Source organism: Trematomus bernacchii, unplaced genomic scaffold, assembly GCF_902827165.1.
Source record: "Trematomus bernacchii unplaced genomic scaffold, fTreBer1.1, whole genome shotgun sequence".
Taxonomy (NCBI): domain Eukaryota; kingdom Metazoa; phylum Chordata; class Actinopteri; order Perciformes; family Nototheniidae; genus Trematomus; species Trematomus bernacchii.
Window position 1 is genome coordinate 22,131,688 of NW_022988043.1, and position 24,902 is coordinate 22,156,589.

General features: G+C 41.1%; 2 protein-coding genes across 2 annotated transcripts in view; one reads left to right on the forward strand and one right to left on the reverse strand.

Moving 5' to 3' along the window:
• LOC117472989 (protein mono-ADP-ribosyltransferase PARP14-like) overlaps positions 1–6,776 on the forward strand; it is a 37,919-nt gene extending 31,143 nt beyond the window's left edge. The window contains 4 exon segments of the mRNA XM_034118457.1: positions 2,303–2,442; positions 3,020–3,194; positions 6,089–6,237; positions 6,239–6,776. Coding sequence (XP_033974348.1) covers positions 2,303–2,442; positions 3,020–3,194; positions 6,089–6,237; positions 6,239–6,370 — 596 coding nt within the window. The 3' untranslated portion in view covers positions 6,371–6,776.
• A 1,016-nt stretch (positions 6,777–7,792) lies between these two features.
• Positions 7,793–24,902, reverse strand: part of LOC117472990 (phosphatidylinositol 3-kinase regulatory subunit alpha-like) — a 36,480-nt gene continuing 19,370 nt past the window's right edge. Inside the window, exons 9-17 of the mRNA XM_034118458.1 lie at positions 19,113–19,218; positions 17,834–17,932; positions 14,964–15,144; positions 14,744–14,869; positions 12,720–12,862; positions 11,789–11,965; positions 11,628–11,702; positions 11,086–11,256; positions 7,793–10,291 (exon numbers count right to left, since the gene is read on the reverse strand). Coding sequence (XP_033974349.1) covers positions 10,102–10,291; positions 11,086–11,256; positions 11,628–11,702; positions 11,789–11,965; positions 12,720–12,862; positions 14,744–14,869; positions 14,964–15,144; positions 17,834–17,932; positions 19,113–19,218 — 1,268 coding nt within the window. The 3' untranslated portion in view covers positions 7,793–10,101. The remainder of the gene's footprint in view (positions 10,292–11,085; positions 11,257–11,627; positions 11,703–11,788; positions 11,966–12,719; positions 12,863–14,743; positions 14,870–14,963; positions 15,145–17,833; positions 17,933–19,112; positions 19,219–24,902) is intronic.

The following is a 24,902-nucleotide window of genomic DNA, read 5'->3' on the forward strand; positions in this document are numbered from 1 at the left end:
ATAGACGGTGGAGTTTTCGGGTTCAGGAGTTCCTCAAAGTGTTCCTTCCACAGCCCTAACACCCTATCAGTTGAGGTCAACAGCAGGGGCGTCGCCTGGACCTGAAAACATTCGGGGCTTAGCCCACAGTGGCGGCGGCACTAGAGTGGCATTTTTTACTACAACACTCCCCACACGCACACACACAGTACACCCGCGACTGTTACAATGAAGGCTCGATAATCAGCTCACGGCATATAGGCAGGGGTAAAGTGGTATTTTTTATGAGTGGGGTCCTCACCTCCTCAAGGGGGGGTCCGGGGGGATGCTCCCCCGGGAAGATTTATTTTTAAATATTGAAGTTAAATGCATCAATCTGGTGCACTTTGAGAGCAAAATGAAGAGATCTATGGATACCTCTCTCAACACCCATATGAAGCAGAACTGTAAACAGATGTACTTTTTCTTTATGGATATTTTACTAATCACTCCCCTTTTAAACTCTATTCTTGTTTTACTGCCATATAGTATTTCATAACTGTTTTTCCTTTATTCTCTTTTTTTTAATAACTATAATGATCATATGAAGGTGTGCCGCGGAAATAATCTTTTGAATAATTTGTGACCAAACCGTTTGAGACCCACTGAGATAACTTAGACTAAAGTTAAGTATCTAAACACTCAGAGAGTCCTTTAGCTCACCTGAGTCTCTCAGTCTGAGAGGAGAGGACTCTCCTCCAGCTTCTTGTGGAACAAACAGCTCCTTATGTCCGTTAGTGCAGCTAGCTAACCAGATGCTAACAACACGGTCCATGCTGGCACGGTCCCTCCCTCCCCCTCTCCCCCTCTCTCCCTCTCTCCCTCTCTCTCTCTCTATCACACTAAATGCGCTATTGCCACACACACACAGAGCCGAGCTTGAATGACACAAGCACACATTTATTTCCATGCAACTCTCTGATTGGTCTGGTGTCATGCCTCTGTTGCATTCACTGAACACGGGAAATTACAGTGCTGCCGTCCTCTCTTGTGTCATGATGAGGTTCACGTACGTAAAGCACGGTTAATGTATTATATTATTGAGGGAGAATTGTCCGGGGCTACAGAAAAAACATTCGGGGCTAAAGCCCCGGATGCCCAGGCCAGGCGACGCCACTGGTCAACAGCATCCCATCCTTACTGTACACAGCTTGGATGGTTCCCTGCTTCCCCCTCCTGAGGTGTCGGACAGTTTTCCAGAACAACTTTGGTGCCGACCGAAAGTCCTTCTCCATGGCTTTTTCGAACTTCTCCCACACCGGCTGCTTTTCCTTGGCCTCGGCCACGGCTGAGGCTGCTGTCCTTCGGGCCTGTCTGTACCTTGCAACTGCCTCGGAACTCCCCCAGTATAACATATCCCGGAAGGCCTCCTTCTTCAGTCGACAGCTTCCCTGACCACCAGTGTCCACCAGGAGGTTCGAGGGGTTACCGCCCCTTGAGGCATCTAAGACCTTGAGACCACAGCTCCCCGCCGCGGCTTCGGCAATAGAGGCTTTGAACACCGCCAACTCTGGTTCAATGTCCCCCTCCTCCACAGGGATGCCTGAAAAGATCCGCCGGCGGTGTGAGTTGGCATCCTGGACTTGGGACTCCTCCTGACATTCCCAGTTCACCCAGATGGTAATCAGTTGACAACTCCGCCCCTCTGTTTACCCGAGTGTTACGGCCCACCCCCTACTCCGTGGTAGTGGCTCGTGGGGAGACCCGCAACATAAAAGAAAACACACAAAACAACCAGTACTTAACAGCGATCATTTATTAAATGTACAGCTGTTACTCACACAAGCCAAGCGGCAAATGAACGAGGTCTGGAGGACTGGCCAAAAGAAACAAAAAGAAGGAGGGGGCCCGAGCCAGCCACACCACGGGCCGTAAGACCCAGAGCTTCCCTCCCCTAACCAGAAATCTAACAATACGCTACGGGAAAAATAAAGCCACAAAAACTAGACTACCAGGTCCTCCAGGCTACACAACATAACAGCAACAGCACGTCCCCAAAGCCAGCTTCTGCCGTCCGTGTCTGGTCCGTCGAGACCCTCTGCTTTCACTGCCACCCTTCTGGCAGCGCACCCGACCCCATCGCTGTTTCCCGTAGGTGATGGGCCCGCGGGACGGAGAAGCGGAGGTGTTGCCCACGTTGCCTTTTCGGGCTCCGCGGCAAGCCCAGCTTTTCTCTATTTTGAACAACAGTTTTAATTTTGCATACATAGTGACCTTTGAAATAAGATGAAGGTTTTACAAAAGTGTATCATTCTCTAAAGCTAACCCAGTTTATTTTTTTCAGCTGATGATGTGGCGCTGCCCTCACATTGGGAGGACATGAAAGGTGATCTCAAACGGTTTCCTGTCGCTGCGGGATCCCAGGAATACACCGACGTGGAGACAGAGCTAAGAAACACCGGCTTCACGCCCAACATCATCAGCGTATGTTCAATATCTGATCTTCATAAATATGCAGCGACACCTTGAGACTGTATCTTTACTCACTGCAGATGTATTAGTCGTTTAACCCTGAATTTAATTTTTATATTATCCCACAATTAAATTGTCTTGCCAAAACAAATCAATGGCTACTTTGAATGGCCTTTGCATTTTGGACAATAACACACTGAATATTAAGACAAGAGCTGGACAATATTTTATTTTTTTATTTTAACATATAATAATAATAATAATACATTCATTCTTATTTTAACATATAATGTAATGATTATAAATTATTATTAATATTATTATTATTATTATTAAAGACAGTCTTACTTCATTGTAATAATAATAATTATGAGATAATACTGTGATGATTATTGCCCTCTAAATATGTCACAATATTTACTAAATTAGACTAAATCCAATTAGGATATTTTCATTGACTAAAAGTGTTTAAATGTTTTAATAGAAATATTTGAAATGCTAAATCCCTGCTAAATGTACTGATACAAAACATTCTTTAATATGTTAAAGTTGTAACTCAGCGCTCTCTGTCTCTTACTGGCTTTGTCAGATTGAACGAGTCCAGAACACGACACTGTGGAAGAGCTACCAGCTGTTCAAGAAACAGCTGGATGTGAAGAACAAACACAACAACAACGAGATGAAGCTCTTCCACGGCACTGGAGCCGACTCCATCGATTTCATCAACAAACGAGGCTTCAACCGCAGCTACGCCGGAACACATGGTAACCAAAGAGTCATTAGAACACTTTCTGCACATTCACAAGGGAAAATAAAATACTGCATGGGAGGGAAGATCTAAATATTCAGTTCGACCTTTGGCTGAAAGACAACACTTCTTTAAATACTGTATGTCAAGTACTGTAGTATTACTTAATCCTCTGTTTATATTCGACAGCTGTATGTGACAGATGTCATATAAAACATTAGTTACAGCTCCAAATTAGAGTATATTGTTAAACACTAAACCACGGGTTGCCCACTTTTTGGCTAGCCCCAGTGGAGGAAGTAGAGCTGCCCTCGACTAAAGATTTTTCTAGTCCACCAATAGTCTTCAATTCAGGCGATTAGTCGACTAATCGTTGCACGTTTATGATACGTGATGATTTTAGCAAAAATATACAACAACATTTAGAGATACAAGTAAATGTTGTGCATGTGCTACTCTAATATTTATACGTTTAGCTCTTTGGGCCTCAACCTCAAACTCAAGTTATTTTAATGAGACCGTCTGAAGAGAGATCAAACTTTGGTGGAACTGTTAAAGCTTGTAATGTCGCCTCAACTAGACACGCTTTATTAAGAGGTCACAACTTTAATAAAGGGTTTTATTTAAAGGGGACCTATCATGCAAAATGCACTTTTGTACGTCTTTTATACATGAATATGTGTCCCCGGTGTGTCAGAAAACACAACCCTCTCTCTTTTCCCCCATACCCAAATCTCTAAAAACGGGGCTGCAACGGAGCTGATACAGATTTGAAATTGTTCTGACGTCAGAAACGGGGAGCTCCGCCTATATGGGCAACTCTCCACCTATCAGGGGAATGGGGGGTTGGGCCACGGCCATTGCCATTGCCGCTCGAAAGCGCTGGAGACGCTGTAGTACATATGCCAGGCCTGTAAGTGGCGCTGTAGTCTGCCACAAAAGCAGCGAAGAAGACTTCTCACAGAATCAGCCCTTGCAAAAACAGGGCTGGAAAGAGCAAATAGAGCGAAATGAGGCATGGCTAAAATGCATGATCTGTTTGGTATTTTGAAAAAAAAACTTCACAGACATGTTTTATATAGGTATGGCCCTACAATATATTATTCAAATATAGCATGATAGGTCCACTTTAAAGGTGGGGTAGGTAAGTTTGAGAAACCGGCTCGAGATACACTTTTTGTTATATTCCATGGAATGCTCTTAACATCCCGATAGCAATGAATATCTTAAGTGCTTTGACAAAAAATACATAAAAAAATGTCATCTGTGGAAGCCGTAGTACTGTAAAAAGTACGACCAATCATTTTAGCCGGCCCGGGTAAAATAACTGGATGGCCTACCTGCCTGTCAGCCTTCCATCTGTGCACAAACTTATCTCGTGCCCTCATTGGTCATGTGCGCGTTCTTGTGTGTTGGAGGAGGGGCTCTGTAAGGAAGTGGCAGATTTGTTCCGGCTGTGTATTTACAAATTCTAGCGAACTCGAGCTGGTTTCTCCAAAATTACCTACCCCACCTTTAAGGGAAGTCATCATATGTTTTTTTCATAAGAAACTATAGCTTAATATCGAGTAAAGGGAAATACTAAAGTAAAGTATTTAAAATGTTCCTTTTCAAAAGTCTTATTCAGCTCCAAGAGTTTCAAATATCTAATGTCCAAAAAATAAGTAATTAATTAAAAAGTCTGAAAAATCCTCTCAGTTCCCATCATTAATAGTTTTACTTAAAGTGGACCTATCATGCTATTTTTAGGCAATAGCATAGGTCTCAGATATATAAAAAAATATAAGAAACATGTCTATGAAGTGTTTTGCCAAAAATACCAAACAGATCACCCATTCTAGCCATGCCTCATATCCCTCTATTTCACTTCCTGTTTCAAAAGTGCTGATTTGGGGTATAAAGCTTTAAAAAAAAAAAATGTGATAACAAAAAAAAAGGAGGGGGCTGAGCTCATGCGGGAGATTCTACCGGCAGATACTGCAGTGATGAAACGCCATATCATGGATTATCAAGGATTATTTCTGAAACAGTATGGAGCTCAAAGGCTTTCTCTCTTGCCGGTTATACCACAAGATGAGTTCCTTTTTATTTCCTGGTTCTTCACACACATGCTCTGTGCAGTACAGGTTAGCTCTGAGTGTTAGCGATGCTAATGTAAACATGCACCGACCATATTACGTCCAAAACCGTCGGGCATTGTTTCTGATAGCAACGTTTCTGATAGGGCCGTGGGTGTAAAGCCAGCCTACATTTCCGATATTACGTCATATCGGACGCAAATCTGGATCAGCTCTGTTGTAGCCCAGTTTTTAGAGATTTGGGTACGGAGGAAAAAAGAGAGGGTTTTATTTTCTGACGCTGCGTGAGTTCCCTGACACACCGGGGACACATTTATGTATAAAAGACATCAAAAAGTGCATTTTACATGATAGGTCCCCTTTAAAGATATTCCTCCTGACCCTCCATGCTAGCTAAAGCTACATTCATACGATATGTGCCTTTAGCTGACAGCTGCATGTCGTGCCGCAAGCTAGCAGTGAGCAAAGAGCTAAACGCCAATCATGTGAATGCAGCTTAAGTCCTACCTTATTTTTTAATGGAGCAATTCCCAAAACGACGTGATAAACCTGCCCACATATTCCATGTTACTTTCAGCTACAGCCATTTCACTGTGTTAATGCAACGGCTAAACCAAAAGTCAATACATTCTTAAAATACTCTTCTCTTAGTCAACTACACAGTGCATTCAAGTGTCATAGAAGACAGGAGGTCAAGGTGGACTACATTTACATAGAGCTTTTCCTACATTAACAGACCGTTGACCGTGGCATAGTGGAGTGCCCATTGACATCTTTATTATCACAACACCTTTAGATAGAAATCAAGTTTCTTCTCTGTGTTGTTCTGTAGGTGCGTTGTACGGCAATGGTTCCTACTTTGCTGTGAACGCATCGTACTCACAGGGCTACGCTAAACCTGACACCAAGCAGCACAAGCGCATGTACCTGGCCAAGGTCCTGGTGGGAGACTTCACCACGGGAAGAGCCGGCATGATCACCCCCCCCCACCAAGAGCTCCAGCAATGCTACAGACCTGTACGACAGTGTGGCAAATAACAGCGCCAATCCAACCATCTTTGTAGTCTTCAATGACATCCAGGCGTACCCAGAATACCTGATCACATTCGCCTGATCAATGCTATGATCACATTGTGCCACCGTTCTGATAAAAACATACCTCCTTTTGTCTGCAACAGCTGTTTAATACTTATATAATACATTGCATGTTAACTGAAGGGCTCGTTTCCATTAGCTTTATTGAGATTCAAGTTAGCTAGAGGACTATTTTCAAACTGTCATTTCCTTAATCTAACATTTGTCGCATTGTTTGTTGCTCTGTAATGGAATTTTGAATTGGTAACAAATGTCATCTTTGTGTAATTTACAGAAAGATCTAGAGAAAGTTTTCATGTAAGATTTCTTTGGAAATGTTTTACTGAGATAACACATGGTTTTATATGACAGGAAATGTGAATCTTCAAAGTAAGGCCACATTCAAAGTTAAAACTTGCTTAAAGGTAGGTTAGGTAAGAATGGAGAAACCAGCTCAAGTGCGCTAGAATTTGAAAGTACGCAACCAAAGAAAATCTGCCCCTTCCTTCAGACTTCCTTACAGAGCCCTCCAACACACACATGACCAATGAAGCCACGAGATGGAAGGCTGACAGGCAGGTATGCCATCATAGGCAGATAATTGGTCGTGCTTTTTACAGCGCTACGGCTTCCACAGATGAAATATTTGTATATATTTATTGTCAAAGCATTTCATTTATTCATTGCTATCGGGATGTTAAGAGCATTCCATGGAATATAATAAAAAGTGTTTCTGAAGTGAATTACCTACCCTACCTTTAAGTCAATTCACATTTTAATGGATATATTTAAAGGTGGGGTATGTAATTTATTTCAGAAACACTTTTTGTTATATTCCATGGAATGCTCTTAACATCCCGATAGCAATGAATTTATTAAATGCTTTGACAATAAATACATAAAAAAATATCATCTGTGGAAGCCGTAGTACTGTAAAAAGCACGACCAATCATTTGAGCCGGCCCGGCTAAAATAACTGGATGGCCTACCTGCCTGTCAGCCTTCCATCTCTGCACAAACTTATCTCGTGCCCTCATTGGTCATGTGTGCGTTCGTGTGTGTTGGAGGAGGGGCTCTATAAGGAAGTGGCAGATTTGTTCCGGCTGTGTATTTTCAAATTCTAGCGAACTCGAGCTGGTTTCTCCAAAATTACCTACCCCACCTTTAAGGGAAGTCATGTTTTTTTCAATTAATGAATGTGGCCTTACTTTGAAGATAGTAAACAACATAATATAGCATAGAAAATAGTTAACACCTATACACATTTAAAGAAAAGTGGAATACTTGATGTGCATTTAATGGAGTTCTATCTACATAAGTCCTATTTTCTATGGATAATACTGTCCTCTGCTGGGAGTCTCGGGATATTAAAATGATTTGGACCAAATCTGAGCCGTGTTTCTGGGACTTGAATGTGATTGTTGGAGCACAAAATCGGAAATAGAAAAAGGTCAAACACACACTGATTAATACTATTTTTATCTACAGATTTGTTTCAAACAAAGCAGAGACAAAGTTTCTCCAGTAGCCTTCAAACATTCAGACCAATAATTTTATTCGTCAGAATTCTTAAACAATTAACTTTTCACGACTTCTTATCGTCTCATATTACAGATTCTTGTTTGCGTTCACTAGTTTGGTTTCAATGTCAGAATGAAAAAACAGGACTTCTGTGGAATAAGTCAAATAAGAGCTTGAAAAGTTCTGGACAGTTCCAAACTAATTTGAAACCATGTATTGATTTCCATAAAACAGATGCAAGTTGTGGGAAAATGATGTAATACTTTGGGCTTCTTCAAAATCCTTGGAGAGTTTCATCTCCTGTACCTGGTTTAAAGGAAGCCGTGTGTCCAAATGCACAAAGAAGAAAACATAAAATCCATAAGAGGAACCATGAGGATCAGATATCTGCGATCAGTAATGTCTACAGGCTGCGCTTTAGTCCTTGAAACTTAAGATGAAAATCCTTTGAGAAGATCCAGAGATCCAGTTCTGTCATTCCTGAATTTAAATCACAGTTTTTATCCAGCACGAGTAAACCATTGTGCTGACGGACATTTATTGAAATGAAAAAATTGAAGGATAATCCGTCCGGTCAGCAAACTTAAACACTTAGGTGGCAAACCAACTCACCTGAAGAAACCGGAAGAAACGAGAGCTAGAAAAACACTGATGGGATTATTTTGGGGGGGGGGGGGGGGGGGGGGGGGGGGGTTGAGTCTTTGGATGATGCAGGTTTCCTGTTTATTTTCTCCTGATTTGCCCTCATGTTAAACCTTGTCCAGAGCCACTCACAGTGTTTACGCAAGAAACGTCTCTCGATTGTCCGCCATTTTTGTCTTTGACACCATCAGTCCATAGTTTTGGTTCTGTTCTGTTGAAGCGTGCAGGGCCAGTAGAGGAGGAGTTGGTCAGTTCAGCTTTAGTCCGGTTCATCTCTGACAAAACAAGGGCACGTTTGGCTCTTCAGTTCATCTTCTCTCCTCAGACAGGAAACGGTGACATGTTGAATCGACTTTCACTGAGGTCATGATCACACAGGGTGTCTCCGATAAGACTGAAGAGTTCTTTAGGTAGGTTAACCTGAACGGTCCTCTTCCATCTCGCCTCTCAGGTGTTTGTTTCGTTTTACCTTGAGCTCAGGTTGCATTAAAGTAGCAACAGACAATTGTTTTTCCCACGTTAACGTTCATTATGCAGGAAACGATGATTGCGCAAAATATTTAATATAGAATAACAACCATCTGCTTTTGGATTGTTTCCAGATAAGCCTCGCTTTCACTTTGTAACTCTGGCTGCCACCGGGAAATTCAAGGATCCATATACGGCAAAAATAAGGGAATCAATCTTTGAGTAACAAAAACAGGAAGAAGATCGCAATTTTGATTCTCCTGTGGCGTTCCCAAGTTTCAAAAGTAAAGTCCCCAAGGTAGCACAAGTGGTGGACGTTGTTACATCTTAAGAAACTTTAGGATATAATAAAGCCTCGATGACGAGGGCGGCAAAGAGGGATATAAAACGAATCTAAGAAGATGGAGAGAGCTCCCACTCTTCAGATGTTTAAGTTTGCATTTTACTAGATAAGTGTGAAACAAAACTGCCTCCTGATTATTACTAAGGGCATTCTTTTGAGCACCATTCTAATAGCACCAACATCTGCGTTTCTAGGTCAAAACGGTCTTATGAAACTATAATACCACTTGAAAAGTCTAAGAGCAGAAAAGTTGTCTATAGCCAGTTTAAAGCGATTCCTAAGAACAACTTCATTCAATTGTATCATTTTCATTCATTAAACAACATTTCTTTAGATTTGGAATGACAGAGAGCATTGATGAACGTCTGTCTTTTACTCGAACGCCCCTCATCTGATATCCCATGGGATCCGACCTCCAGTCTGTCATCTCTGATGAAGGTAAATTGCATTTAATGTTGATCTCCGGCACCGAATCATTAAAGTAATTAAAACATTTTTGTTAATTTAAGGGAGATACCTGGCGTCTTGAAGTCTTTTTCCTCAGGAAGTTAAAGCTCTCATTGATGACTTTCACAGTAAAATATTCATTTTAAATTGTTCACCATTCCTACAGGATGTAACAAAGCATTTCACTTCACACAAAGCTTCATCTTCAGTGTACTGGATTGTACACGTTCATTGGCCCACTGAGGTCTGCAGCACCAGGACGCTGTTGTGCCAAGCGGTAAACGCGTCATGTGGTCAGGTTCTGGTTCTGCAGCTACGGTGACGTGTGGATGAAGAGTCCCGCAGGCCGGTCACCGTCTCTGCTGGCTGTAGACGGGGAAGGCCAGCGTGACGTTGAGCGAGTCGTTGTGCTGCACCAGCGAGGTGTGCTGGTAGTGCAGCACCAGCTCCTTCAGGGAGCCGTACAGGTTGTAGGGCTCAGCGAAACCAAAGCCGGTGCCCGTCTTGTTGATGACGCAGTGCTTCACCTCGCCCTCCGTCCTGAGGGACACAGAGATTAAGTTAGTTGAAGATGTGTGTTTGTTCAATCCAACTTCAAAACACTTCATTACGTAGAAACAGATTTTAGGTTGGGTTTGGCATTAGTCACATCAAAAGAACCGTGTCTAACAGATCAGATAACATATAAACAAACAGCTGTATGTGTTGACAGGTGCATAAACAAACAGCTGTATGTGTTGACAGGTGCATAAACAAACAGCTGTATGTGTTGACAGGTGCATAAACAAACAGCTGTATGTGTTGACAGGTGCATAAACAAACAGCTGTGAGTGACTGGGTTAGCAGGTGCATAAATAAACGTGGGACTGGGTTAGCAGGTGCATAATTAAGTGAGTGACTGGGTTAGCAGGTGCATAATTAAGTGAGTGACTGGGTTAGCAGGTGCATAAATAAGTGAGTGACTGGGTTAGCAGGTGCATAATTAAGTGAGTGACTGGGTTAGCAGGTGCATAAATAAGTGAGTGACTGGGTTAGCAGGTGCATAAATAAACATGGGACTGGGTTAGCAGGTGCATAATTAAGTGAGTGACTGGGTTAGCAGGTGCATAAATAAACGTGGGACTGGGTTAGCAGGTGAATAAACAGGTAAATAAAGAGGTAAACAAAGTCAATAGAGATAGGTAAAAAAATAATAATTTAGGCAGTTAAAAAGACTGCCTAAATTGATAAATTGAATAGAAATTGAATGCGGATAGTAGAAAGACTGTTATTAAGCAATTAAATAAACATTTAAAAAAAGAAGTAAATAAGCAGGTAAGTAGACGGTCTCTTACACCACAGAGCAGGCGTAGCAGCCCGGCTTGCTGCTGTCTCGGACGAGGAAGGATCCGTCTCTCTTCCCGCGCAGCAGAGACTCGGCCTGGGTGCGGTTGATGTTTCCGAGACGCCACAGACGCTCGTCATGGTGAGGAAGGTCCTCCTCATCCTCCACCATGCTGTACTCACTGAGGGAGGGGGGGGGATAGGTTAGCAGGGCATGAAACGAGCTAAGGATGTGATGCTAACACATTATCAAGAGATGATTTATCGGGCTGTCGGGATGAAGATTCCAAAATCATTTCTAATGGTTTTTCTAATAAATTGGACCTAAATGACTCTAATATTGCAGTTTCACATTTGCTTTCATTTAAAGACTTATGCATTACACGGTATTACATTTCTACTCGCATAACACAGATTTTACGAATATGCTCACCTTGCCTTGTTGTTGGTTAAGGCAAGGAGGTAAAGATGAACTAATTCCTAAAAATGGTGTTTAACTAGAGTTTAAGAAGAGTTGTGTGTTGGATAAAACAAGTTGATTGATCAAACTTACTCCTCGGTTGTTTCGTTCTTCAGGCCCAGCCACTCGTTGAGTTTCCTCTGACGAACTCCCTTCTGGGTCAACCACCTGACAAACACAGTATAATGATATATCAGTTAGTATAATGACTGGGTAGCATTCAGCTATCATGCGTCTCTGAGCGTGTCTCTCACATGAGGTACTGGTCCCTGGTCTTGCGGAGCTGGATCAGGTCTGGTTTGATGCTGTTCATCTTCTTGTCGATCTCTCTGTAGTCGGCGGCCTGTGTCTTCAGATCCACCTCCAGGTGACGCTTACTGTCCACGATCTCACTGATACGAGACTTCAGCTTGTCGTAGTTCTCCATGATCCTGTAAAAACATTTTGAAATCATTCAGTTTTTATTACACACAGCGATTGAAAGCCAAAATGCTCTTCTCTTCTGGCTGAGTTCCAGCAGTCAATAATGCTTTGCTTGTGAATTCAGATTATGAATAAAATGCATTTGTAATATGTCAGATGTTAAGAATCACATTAGTGTAAAGAGGCCCTATTATGCTTTTCCCTTTCCTGTAGTCTTTTATATAGGCTTTAGTGAGCGCATGTGAATGGTCTGCAAAAGGCTCAAATCCCTGTGTTCCCTCCAGAGGGAGTTTCTCTCCCCCCTCCCCTAACCAATCAGAGCAGACTGGGCTCTGGTTTCAGACAGAGGGTGAAAAGAGGTGCTGCAACCCAGGCAGTATGAGGAAAATAAAGAGCTTTTTGAACATTAAAGCATGGAGACATGTCGCAGTAGAGACACTACATACTGATATGAACCTGAAGATGAGCATCCTCTATAAGTGTCCATCATACGCATTAGTGTAAAGAAATATATTATAAATCCCAAATCAAAAGGAAACTAAGCATGTGAGTCGATCTGACGGGACAACAAATCTGTTCTTATTTAGACTAATTTGACCAGCAGGTGGATTCTTCCTTCAGCCTCTGGTGCCATGGCAACTAGGGCTCATTCACAGAGTGTGTGTGTGTGTGTGTGTGTGTGTGTGTGTGTGTGTGTGTGTGTGTGTGTGTGTGTTTTTTGAAAAAAGGTCTCTTCCACAGTTGCCGTGGCAACAGCCCTACCTCTGGATCTCCTTGTCGTTGCCCTCTCGGCGAAACTTCTCGATGTACTCTTTGCTGAAGCGGTCCTGAGTCTGACACTGCTCCTCGAAGATCTTTATGGTCTCGTTAAACGCCTCGATGGCCGTCCTCTTCATCTGGATCTCCTGAGGGGAGGAAGAGGAGGAAGAGAGGAGGGTGTGAGTGTTTTACTGCCTTTGTCGGACATAGCTTCCTCACTACATTCATTTAAAAAGTGATGGAAGGTAAGTACACTTAAGTGAAATATTGAGATACTTTACCTAATGTTTATATTTTATGATTCAGATTAATGATACAAAATATAATCAGCTAATAAATGTATTATTTTAGATTCTTCCTAGGTTTATTTAAAATCATTCAAATGAGCTCCCCCTTTCCACCTGCGACACTACAGTGATGAACAGGCATCAATACTTATATTATAATATAAAACTGGTAGCTCGAATTAGAAATCTGATTGGTTCAAAGCCGTGATTTAATAACCATTCCACATATATGACGTCTAGTTATTTGCACTTTCAGTATTACTCCACAAGATGTTGATGTAACTGATGTGTTGTTGGGACAGGGTCACGTCATGGATCTGGTTACAGATGTAATGTAACAAAGTAAACATGAAGGTTACTCTGAGTGGACTGAGCAGATAGAAATACACCTGCTAGATGACAAGCTAAACTATGTCAAAAAGAAAAGTTGGACAACATCAATATATAAAACTAGCCTGTGATGAAAAGGGAAGCTGCTCGAGGAGGTTTCATGCAACCACTGGGGATATGCAGGAGGCAGCGAGAGCCTTTCTTATTGTGATTTCTTTGTTATTCAAAAAAGTCTAAAGACAATAAATTGCACACCGTAATGTGATTATCCCAACAAACCACGCCCTGTAGTGCACTACTGCTTAAGTATAGTATCTTTTATTCTGAAAGGGCCCATGTTATCTATTGGTGTCTAATCATTCTCATTCTAATTATGGTCTGTGATGAGAACTTTGGTAATACAAAAGACATAGTAGAGTAATGAGCTTTATTTATCGTTTTATTCTCTTCTATGAGGAATACATGTAATTAAAAGTCATTTCAATTGCATCTTACAATGTATAATGTTCTCCTTGAATTAATAATTCTTTACAATTTCAATGTTTCCTGATAATGGGAGATCATTTTGTTACGTGTGTGTGTGTGTGTGTGTGTGTGTGTGCGTGCGTGCGTGCGTGTGTGTGTGTGTAGCTGCTGTTTTGATGTTCTCTAAAATGTGTTTTCTTTATATTGTGGTTATTCCATAAAGTAAAAATAAATTGTGTGTGTGTTTGTTTCATCATTGTTGTTTCTTTTAAAGCTGTCAACATTAACGCCTTAACATTCGAGATTAATTTAGCTTAACGCTTCTTCTTTTTTGATGTGCTCATATTAATCACATGACCAAGTTTGACCCAAAGCTGCTACCTGTGATACCAGTACGGATGTTTACCATGAAATGCATAGCAATGCAAAAGCGGAGGAACTGACACCAGCTACAGGTTCTGCACTGACTGGAGATCAGTGGACATCAATAAGCAAGGGCACACCTAATCCCTGACAAATGTTCAGCACTTGTTCTTTAGGTGATGTGACAATGGAGGAAAGGCATTTTGCTGAACCATGCTCCAGTTTGTTGAAGTTGCGCAGGAGTGGGAGATATTGGACAGGGTCACCACTGTAGGAACATATAGTGCTTGCAGTATGATAGCAGCAGAGATAATATGCCCAGTGTAGCGCACGTTATACAGAGGGCGATCACACTGGCTTTGCCGATGCTTAAGATAAGTGGCGGAAAATTGTCTGACTTTATGCCAATAATTCAGAAAACATGTTATAATAAAGTAAAAAACCCTCTGATTTCTCTAACCAGTTTGTCATGAATGTCTTTATTACAACACCACGTGTATTTGTTTTATCTCCCCCCAAAATACAAGTAAATAATGGTATTTTAAACGTGTGATTAATAGTGTTCTGCACAGTACTGTGTACCTGTGAGGTTCTGGTGTATTCCTCGTACAGTCGGTCGTACTCCCGGTTCTTCTCCTGGTACTGCAGGTGATATTCGTGGAGCTTCTTCCCTACAGCTTCAATACTGTCCTCCTTCACCACCTGGTCCTGAACAACAACAACAACAACAACAACATGTCCAGTCAGACGACTCAATGAGTGAGGAACTATCACAGTCTCAGAGTAGTGACGGTGCACAGACCTGCTGGTGTTTGGACACCGGGTACAGCAGCTTGACGTCCAGTTTGGGGTTGTACTGCGCCAGGGACTCGTGGCGGTAATGGTTGATGAGCTCCACCACGGAGCTGAAGGTCAAAGGGTCGGAGAAGCCGTACTTCCCCTCCCGGTGGAAGATCTTTATCAGCTTGTTGTTGCCTCCTTTCCTGTAGGGGTCAGAGCACATTTTCTACGTCACAACCAACACAGACATGTACTATGTGTTTATCTGTTGTACTACAAGTATCTATGGATATATATTAGGGCTGTCAAGTTAACGCGTTAATAACGCGTTAATAACGCGTTAATAACGCGTTAACGCAAAAAAAAATTAACGCCACTAATTATTTTAACGCGATTAACGCATGTGTATTTTTTGTCCTCGGCCGCCCCGCCCCGTAGTTTCAGAGCGCATCGAGTTTAAAATACCATCTACAAGCTGATGCTGACAGCCCCGCTCCTGCTGCCCGCTTGTGGCAGACCACACTTCCACGCTCACCGGCAGGCCCGGACTGGCCATCGGGAGGACCGGGAGGGTGTGTGTATGTGTGGCGCGAGCGAAGCACACCTTACGTGTTGTTGTTAGCATCTGGTGCTAGCTAGCTGCGCTAACGGATATAAGGAGCTGTTTCAATGAAAACAGAGGAGCGACATTTCGCCGACAACTGCGCCGAGCACTTGACTTTATGCAGGTAGCCAGACAGCACACTCAGCACGGATAGTGCCGCAACACAGCTCATACACACAGGCATATATGCCTTGAGCTACACACACACACACACACACACACACACACACACACACACACACACACACACACACACACACACACACACACACACACACACACACACACACACACACACACACACACACACACAACACACACACACACACACACACACACACACACACACACACACACACACACACACACACACACACACACACACACACACACACACACACACACACACACACACACACACACACACACACACACACACACACACACACACACACACACACACACACACACACACACACACACACACACACACACACACACACACACACACACACACACACACACACACACACCACACACACACACACACACACACACACACACACACACACACACAGTATTATTGTATGAGAGAGGTTCCAGGTTGAATTGAGGCGAATATTTGTAATGTTCAGAGGTTGTTGTGTTTAATATTCATGAGAATATTTGTCATTGTTCAAATGATAATAAACAAACATATAAAGCATATTTGTCCACTCATATGTTGATAAGAGTATTAAAAACTTGAAAAATATCCCTCTAAGGTACATTTAGAACAGATAAAAAATGTGCGATTAATTTGCAATTAATCGCGATTAACTATGGACAATCATGCGATTAATCGCGATTAAATATTTTAATCGACTGACAGCCCTAATATATATATATTTGTATTATTATTATTATTATTATTATTAATGCCTCTGCTGAACTGGTTAGGTTTCGCTTGGTTTGTCAGCAGGATTACGGAAAAACTACAGGCCTGATATTGAAGTGGTTTGCACAATTTAAATATAGACAACATAACAGACAGTAAATGATATACAGTGCAGGGAGAGGAAGAAAACCCACTGGGATAACATGAAGGCTCCACCTAAATAATGATACATTTACAATGAAAGAAAACGAAAGATTAGGCGCGTTCACACCGCAGTACTTTTCCCACTTTAGTTCCGATATAGTTCCGAAATGTCGCGTTCACACCAAAAAGAGCCGGAACTAAAATGAGTTCATCAGAACCTTTTTACCCCCTTTTCCGTCCCTGCTAGAGAGCAGGTACTTTCGTGGGAGAAAAAGGTTCCTATGTCTGATTGGCTGGGCGGATTGCAAACCACGCCCGTAAAAAAAGTTTTGTGAAGCCGCCATTTTATTATCCTCGCATTAGCATTATTAGCATTAGCATTAGCCCAGCGCACAAACGCAGAGAGACTGCTGGGAGTCCCAGCAGCTTCTACTGAAGCAAGTCCCCAACTCCGGGGACTCCGGGTGGCATTATACGCCGTGAAGTTGTTTGCGGCCTGCCAGTAAGCCCAAAGCAGAAGAAGAAGAAGTGACGTCAGCGGCTGCTGATGTCCCATCGCACATAAATCTGATCTGGTTCTATTTGTGATAGACATAATCTAAACAGATGGGGTCTCATTTATAAACATTGAATACGCTCAAAAGATAGGGTATGTACATTTCGAGGCAGAGTTTGCGATAAAAAAGTAAAACGTGTCGAAATAATACGGTGAATCAAAAGAATCCCTCATCATATACGGAGAGTTAATTGGCAAAAATGTATAAAAGCCAATCTTACAATGAAGAAAAAAGACCTGTTTGAGACTCCAGAATGCTAAAATAAAACATAATTTGGAGAAATAAATAAATACGGATGTGTGATTGCAAACATCCCCTTGAATATGTTCTCCAATTATTACAGGTTATAACGCTAGCATTTTATGAAATGTATTTTCTTAAAGGACAGAAGTACTTTTAACTGACTCGGTTTCTAAGCCTGTAGGATCTGCAGAATGAGTGCATGGGTTATATATCAAATAAGGCTATTAAAGATGACAGCTGGAACACGAACCACAAAATGGATAGAAATAGTTTCTGTAAATAAAGTTTTGTACATACATGTGCAACCCATCTTGAATGCATTTGGTTTACTATTATTTCTACAAAGGAAAATAAATAACGTTACATCTGAGGTTTCCTGTGCGTGTTGCACAGCTGTAGTTTCTAAATGAGGCCCCTGGATGTGTTGATGATGTTGATGGAGGGTGTGGACATGTTGAACAGTTTACCTCAGAGTCAGAGTGTAGTCTCCGTGCATCTTAGTGGAGGCGTCTCGCACCAGGAATGTACCGTCAGCTGTGTCTCTCAGCTTCTCATTCACCTCCTCTCTAAAAACACACAAAGGAAACACACACGTTAAAACAATACACACTGTGCAAAGTCTGATACAACACTCTCTGCTTTCATTGGACCAGGTGAAACCGTTTGTAAAGAATCTGTCATTTAGTCATGAGTTAATAAATGACATGCATTTATTTGACTATTTAACTGTGCAGTGGAAGTGACGTTTTCAGATTCTTTACTTCAGTTAAAGTACTAAAACCGCACTAGAGAAAAACTCAAAAAAGGCCTTGCATTGAAATCGGTACCACAGTAAAAGTATGTTGGTATCACCAGTCAAATGTAGTTAAAGTATAAAAATGTCTCTTTTACGGTGGCCAAAAATAAAAACATTCAAATAAAGAAACATCTTCACCAACTGACTGACGAGACAGGCAGTCTATTAAAAGTGCTGCATAAACGAAACACTGCAAGAAGCTCAAACTCAACAAAAACAGGGACACTAAAAGGTGACGCTTGTGACGCGCTGGGATTAAAACGTTGACCAACTGTCACTGCAAACATCCCTAAAAAGGTAAGTTGTATTGGCTTATTTTAAAGGTTGATTGTCATATTTACGTTACATGTACACAACTACGGTGTAATAAGCAATGCATGAAAAACTTGGGTCACAGGTTCCTCAACATGTTGCATCACATGATTATTTCCGATATTGTTGCCGCTCGTGTTGTCAAGTTTGTGAAGATGTTTTTTCATTTGAATCTTTTTTCAAAACTGCAGCACATTTCTCCTAATGGAAATGTTTTGGGCCTTTGTAACATGTTTGCACCTGTCGGCCACTATACTCACTACTAGTTATATTTTTATATACTATTTATATTTTATATTTATAACATGATTAGACTGTTGTAGTTTTGAACTATTAACTGATGATTATTTTCATTACAGATTGAAATGGATTTCTCAATTGACAAAATGATAAGGGAGTAAAAACAGAAACAATTAAATATTGTAATATGACCATATCTTAAGATGAAAACATTTGTATTTAAATCTTGAAAAATTATTTTAGTCCAGAGAATGTATTAGAATTCTGTCAAATGACGTACTGATTAATCAACTAATCCTTTCAGCTGTACTTGTATAAACTGTTGGGGAAGTTGAAAACAGCATGAAATGATACACAGTATTATTAAGTGTGTGAGTCTGAGTGTGTGTGTGTGTTACCTGGAGATGTCCCCCCAGTACCACTCGGCGTCCTGCAGGGAGATACTGTTGTTGAAACTACAGGCAGCAGCTGGAGGCGCTGGCTTGGCCGGTTTGGGAGGCAACGCTGCGACAGAGACAGAGAAATCAATTATCATATCAACTTTTTTATAAACAGCATCTGTCAATGAAAGATCACTTAAACAGAGCTTTTCATTTTCATCTCATTCATTCTGGAAGCGTTTTGAATGTTTCAAAAGTAGAGCGAGTGGAGCGACTGATACACCATGCAGGCCAATATTAGCTTGTTGTTAAAGAAGCATTATTATTTTTGAACCAATACTATTCCACCTAGTCCCGCCTTAGCGTGCTGTGATTGGCTGGTACTAATCTCTGTTGATTAGATGAAGCCCTCCTAACATGTGCCATTTTGTTTAGTGGAATAGCTTGACATGATCTACATTGGAGTTGAAGAGCAATTGAAATTGTTTGTGAAAATTGAGAATATTATTGTGGTATTGCTATGAGTTATTGGAAGTAAAGATAGAAGGTAAAGTAACAATACATATGGGTTGTATAGGTTGAGTCTATCAGTATAATCAGGCTAATCGAATCAAGTTATATATAGTCATATATTCAGCACAAGATAATATTTTCAGCTTGAAGCAACTTCAATTAACAGTATATAACAAAACTACTGGAACACATGCGGTCACAGCCCAGGGTGGGACTTTAGGGCAGGACTGTTGCTGCTCTTACAGCAAAGAGTATTAAGTGTTCAAGTTTGCTGATAAGTACATGTCAGCAGAGAAATGCATTTTTTACAGTGTACAAACAAACTTGTATCTATGTAATGGAGACTGTCTCTAATGGATGTCAGCCCTACATTTCTGTACTTCGTTGTCTACATGTTATCCGACAAGAACATGACAAGAACATGGCGGCCTGCCGTGAGCTAAAGTAGGCCAATTTATAGGCCAAGTTTAAATCCACACCACCTTTTCTAATGTTAATTATACATCAGTATAGTTTTTCACACTACATTATCCTCTTCTCTTCAAATATATACACTGCTTACCAATACATCTGTTGTTCAATATTGGTTAAATGTTCAATACATTGTGCAGAATGTAGATTATGTGCAATAATTGAAATGTTACTTTTCAGTCGATCCATTATATACTGTTTTTTTTTCCCTTTGACATATTGCTTTATTTATCGCCTGCCATTTCACGGTGTTGCTGGACCCTGCCGCTGGACAAATAATTGTCTAAAAAAAACTATTGGATTGTTTTAATGTTTATTTGTCTACGTTCGATGTGTTTCAGTGAAAAGAAAACTGACTTGATATGTTCATAAACTTTTGTTGTCCACTTGGAGGCAGGAGAAACAACATTTGAATTGAACTTATCAGTTGCATATTTCCACATCAAGCAGTAACAGATGCAACGCAACGGTTCACCGAGAAACGTTGTGTTTGTTTCCACTTGATGAATGCAGGTCCAGTTTTCTTTGTCTTCTGGATCTGCTTTTGGTCTCTACCAACTCCTGGGGACAAATATCTATCTCTGCTGAATGCTCCACTATCTCCACTAGCTAGTCTCTAAATGTGTTTGTTTTCTGTTTTCTGATGCTCACGCTATGAGACCGCCCAGTATGAATTGTTGGCTGAAAAACAATGAGCTGAAATTCACTAGAAAGCTCCGTAAATCTGAGGGGAGCTGCAGACTCAGCTTCACATTTACTAGAGAGAGATAGTGGGCTACAACCCGTGAGCCCCATGCAGGACGCGATATAGGAACACATTTCCCTTTCTTTGTTTATATCCACGTTTTGTTCTAATTTATTAATGTTCTTTTTGTAGCACTTTTTTTTGGCAAGAACATTTTTACCAGTGGTCAAGAGCATCCTAACCAAGAGAAAAAAACATTAAAACAAGAAGTACACAAATTGTCTCACAGATGGAAAACCCACATTTAAACATTTTAAAAACTAGAAAAAATACATGAATATAAAAAACAACCTTATTAATTTATGATTATGGGAGATTATAAGTATTCTACTATTGACATTGTGTTCTCAAGGAGTAATGTTGGTCCATTGGTTCTGGTATACTATAACAAACGTGGAGGATGATATAATGCTTTCTGATTTCCAAATAAAAACTGACGCTTTGAAAAACCACATGTTCATTTTTCTTTGAATGTATTGAACAGAACCTTTATTACAATACTGCTGAGGTTCTTCTTCTGACAGACTTTAATTGCTGGCATCAGCCCAAATCTGTGTCATTTTCCAGAGTATTTGCCCGACAACTGCTGATATATTATTATTTAGGGGTGTTACCTATGTAGCCGTATACTAATCACCTATGTATACCTATGCTAATAAGGAACAACTGGCCACATGCCTCCAATGTATGAGCACACCTGGGTCATTACTTCTTTTGTAATGGTAAAAATATGAGAAATAGACAAGAGTTGGACAAATCAAACTGGTATCCAAAGTGCTGTCTTTTTGTATTTCATTGCTTATATGTGGTGAAGGGTTACATCTACGTTTTTTTTTCTTCGAACAAATAAAAACAAACAAACAAAATTAAAAACAATACACGAATGTCATGATGAAGATGGCCCCTTGATATTTGCTTATGCTAACTCCTAGCTAGGGTTAGCTCAGGTGATAGACACCTCCAAACCTACGGCAACAATACACATCCTGCAAGTTTACGGAGACTGCAAGTCCAATCACATGCAGTCTCCAGAAAAATACAGACTTTCTCAAATCTGGAATAGTCCAAAATTCTCTGGGTTGAACTTCTGAAACATACTTAACAACCACGGGTATTATTCAGACACATGCACTTCATATTTTGTACATCCAAATGATCAAACCGTAAATGTAAAAATATCATGGAATAATAAAGAAAAATCTGTTTCACTCCTGTGACATTGTGCACATACTAATAATGTACATATTATGTTATGTTATGATTAACCGATCAGCCTGCTTGGCACAGAGGTCTTGAACGTTGCACTCTGTATTGTTTACGTCTAGGTGAATGCAGCCCGTTACAGTTTTTGAGTGGGAGATTATCCATGTCTGCTGTACGGGGCACAGAGAGTGTCGTGTGCTGATCATATTGCGAAACCCCCAGAGCCAAAGTAGTAATTGGTGATATTGGGCTATGTAAATACACATATTTGTGAGGTGCGAGCGTTGGCTCCTATGCAACCAACAACACCTTAATCTGGGTCCAAAAGAAAATAACTATATTCTGATTAAATTACTAATAACCTGTTGGAAGAAATATGGTATATAAATAAATACAATTAAGAATACTGAACGTTATTTTGTATGTAAAGCAGAAATCAGGAACAACGTTCCAGCTGGGAAAATGCTGTTATTAGCCTTTAAGGACTGAAATCATTTCGCACACAAGTGTTGCAGGATTATGACTCGGAGCAGTAGCAGTGGCATTACAAATTCAATTTAATTAACGTGGACATTTCTCTGGTTAGTCCTGTGTAACGTTTGTGGCACCATAAATGTCCTTTTATCTACCCTTTAACGCTGTGATGCCTGTTCGCATAAGTAAAGAAATTGAAGAATTGAAAAGTGCGTAAACTATTATGAATAATAGTGACTAGCACTGAAGTGTGACGTTGTTGCCCTTTCTGCTTTTACAAACCAAATAATGGCACCATTTCCATCCAGTACATCTTTCTTTAATTCAAAATGACAATGTAATTCTTATCAGTATCTGTAAATATACTAAATGTGTCAATTAGGGCTGCACAATTTATTACAATTATACCAAAATTGCAGTTGGTCGTTCCCTCTAATATCGCAAATCATATCACAAATGCAATATCAGTCTAAATAATTGCAATTCGGTTTTTTCCATATCTTGCAACCCTAGTGTCAATATTCTGATAACGTCGTTTTTCTGTAACTAACGGAATACAGTTAACTTTTTTTACATTGTTGTCGTATTCCTTTACTCCACAAGCCGTCATGCTCTACGCAGGTTCGCAAAAACACTGCGATGCATCCTTCACAAGCATTAGTGTTTCTTTTAAAAACCTAAAATATACAAGAGGGATTTTAAATAATTAGTCATGATAAAATCTGACCAAATGGCTCAGCACAATTAGCAGAGCAGCAGCGGTGTTCTGTGTAGTGAGTCAGCCTGCAGCAGGTGTGGGACCCTCTACGCAGCCCCAGGTCGGCTCTGCTCCTACCTGGACTCTGCATGTTGATGTAGCACAGGATCTTGTCTCGTCCCCTCAGAGGCTCGCCCTCGGCCCTGCCTCCCTCCTCTCGCTCCATGTTTGCCTCTAAACCTTCAGCCACCTCCGCGACGCTTCAGAGGTGAAAAAGCAGACCCCGATCTTTCTGTCCTGGATCTCATCATGTCCTGACTACAGCTGATCCTGCCTCTCAAAAAACTGACGTCATCTCAGAGGAAACGGCTCCGGGATAGATTCTCTGTCTCGATCTTTGTGTGTTTTCACTCTGATTTAAAGACACACTTCTTTACTGCACTGATAACCCAAATCTGCAGGATTTCCTCTCTAACTGCGCTCTCTCTGCACCTGCACGCTGGTCTATCACATGTTCAGACTCCTCCACAGAAAACAGTGACATTTCTGTTTGGCATTGCTCTGAAATGCGCAGGTCTTTCGGTGTTTAAGGATTTAAAACGACGCAACTTTCTCTCTGTCCGTCTCCCTCTCAGAGCCCCAGTTCAAAAGCTCAGGAGAGCAGCTTGGAGATGTGTGACATCACTTTTGCCCCCAGCCAATCCTGCGATGGCAGTGATATCACCGAGGCAACACCCCCCTCCCCTCCCTCCTCTGCTGCATCTTTCACTGTGTGGATGGATGATGTCATCGTCTCAGCTGCCGCTCTGTCTGACCGACTGACTCAGAGACGCACTCAGTGAATAGATCATTTAATGGATAACGGAATGAGAAAATCATCAATGACTGACCGTATTAAATATAGAAATAGAATTAGGACCATTATTAATGATTGATTGATACTTATATGTATATAAGTCTATGCACACTCAGGCTAAAATACTCAAGTGCAATACAAACCACTTTAAGATATACAAGATCTTCCTCTGGTTTGAAAAACATCGCCTTGAAAAGACAAATAAACTATTTATTCAACATATAATGTACAGAACCCCAAACCCAATTTATTTAAAGAGGCCCTCTTACACCTTTGGGGGTTGTCCCTTTCCTGTAGTGCGTTATATAGGTTATTGTTAAGAAACCGGCTAAGAAACCAGCTGGTCCGGACAACGTAGAACCTTTCTTTTTAAAGATAGCTGCAGATTTTATTGCTCCACCTCTCACTTCTCTTTTTAACCTCTCCCTCAGCACAAACACAATTCCAAAAATATGGAAGTCAGCGTATGTCCTTCCTCTACTAAGAGGTGGGGAGGCCACTTTACTAAACAATTATAGGCCCATCTCTAAATTATCAGTTCTGGCTAAGGTTCTTGAAAGCCTAGTGAGTGAGCAGGTAAAGGTGTTTTTATGTACAAATGACATCCTGTCTAAACATCAGTCAGGCTTCAGAAAGCAACATAGCACCATCACTGCCACAATGAAAGTGGTGAACGATATTGCGGGTATCTTAGACAATAAGCAGATCTGTGCAGCTCTGTTTATTGATCTTTCCAAAGCGTTCGATACCGTCGATCATCATATCTTGAAGCAGAGGCTACTCAGTATTGGCATATCCAGCCATGCAGTGGTTTGTGAACTACCTCTCTGAAAGGTCCCAATGTGTTCA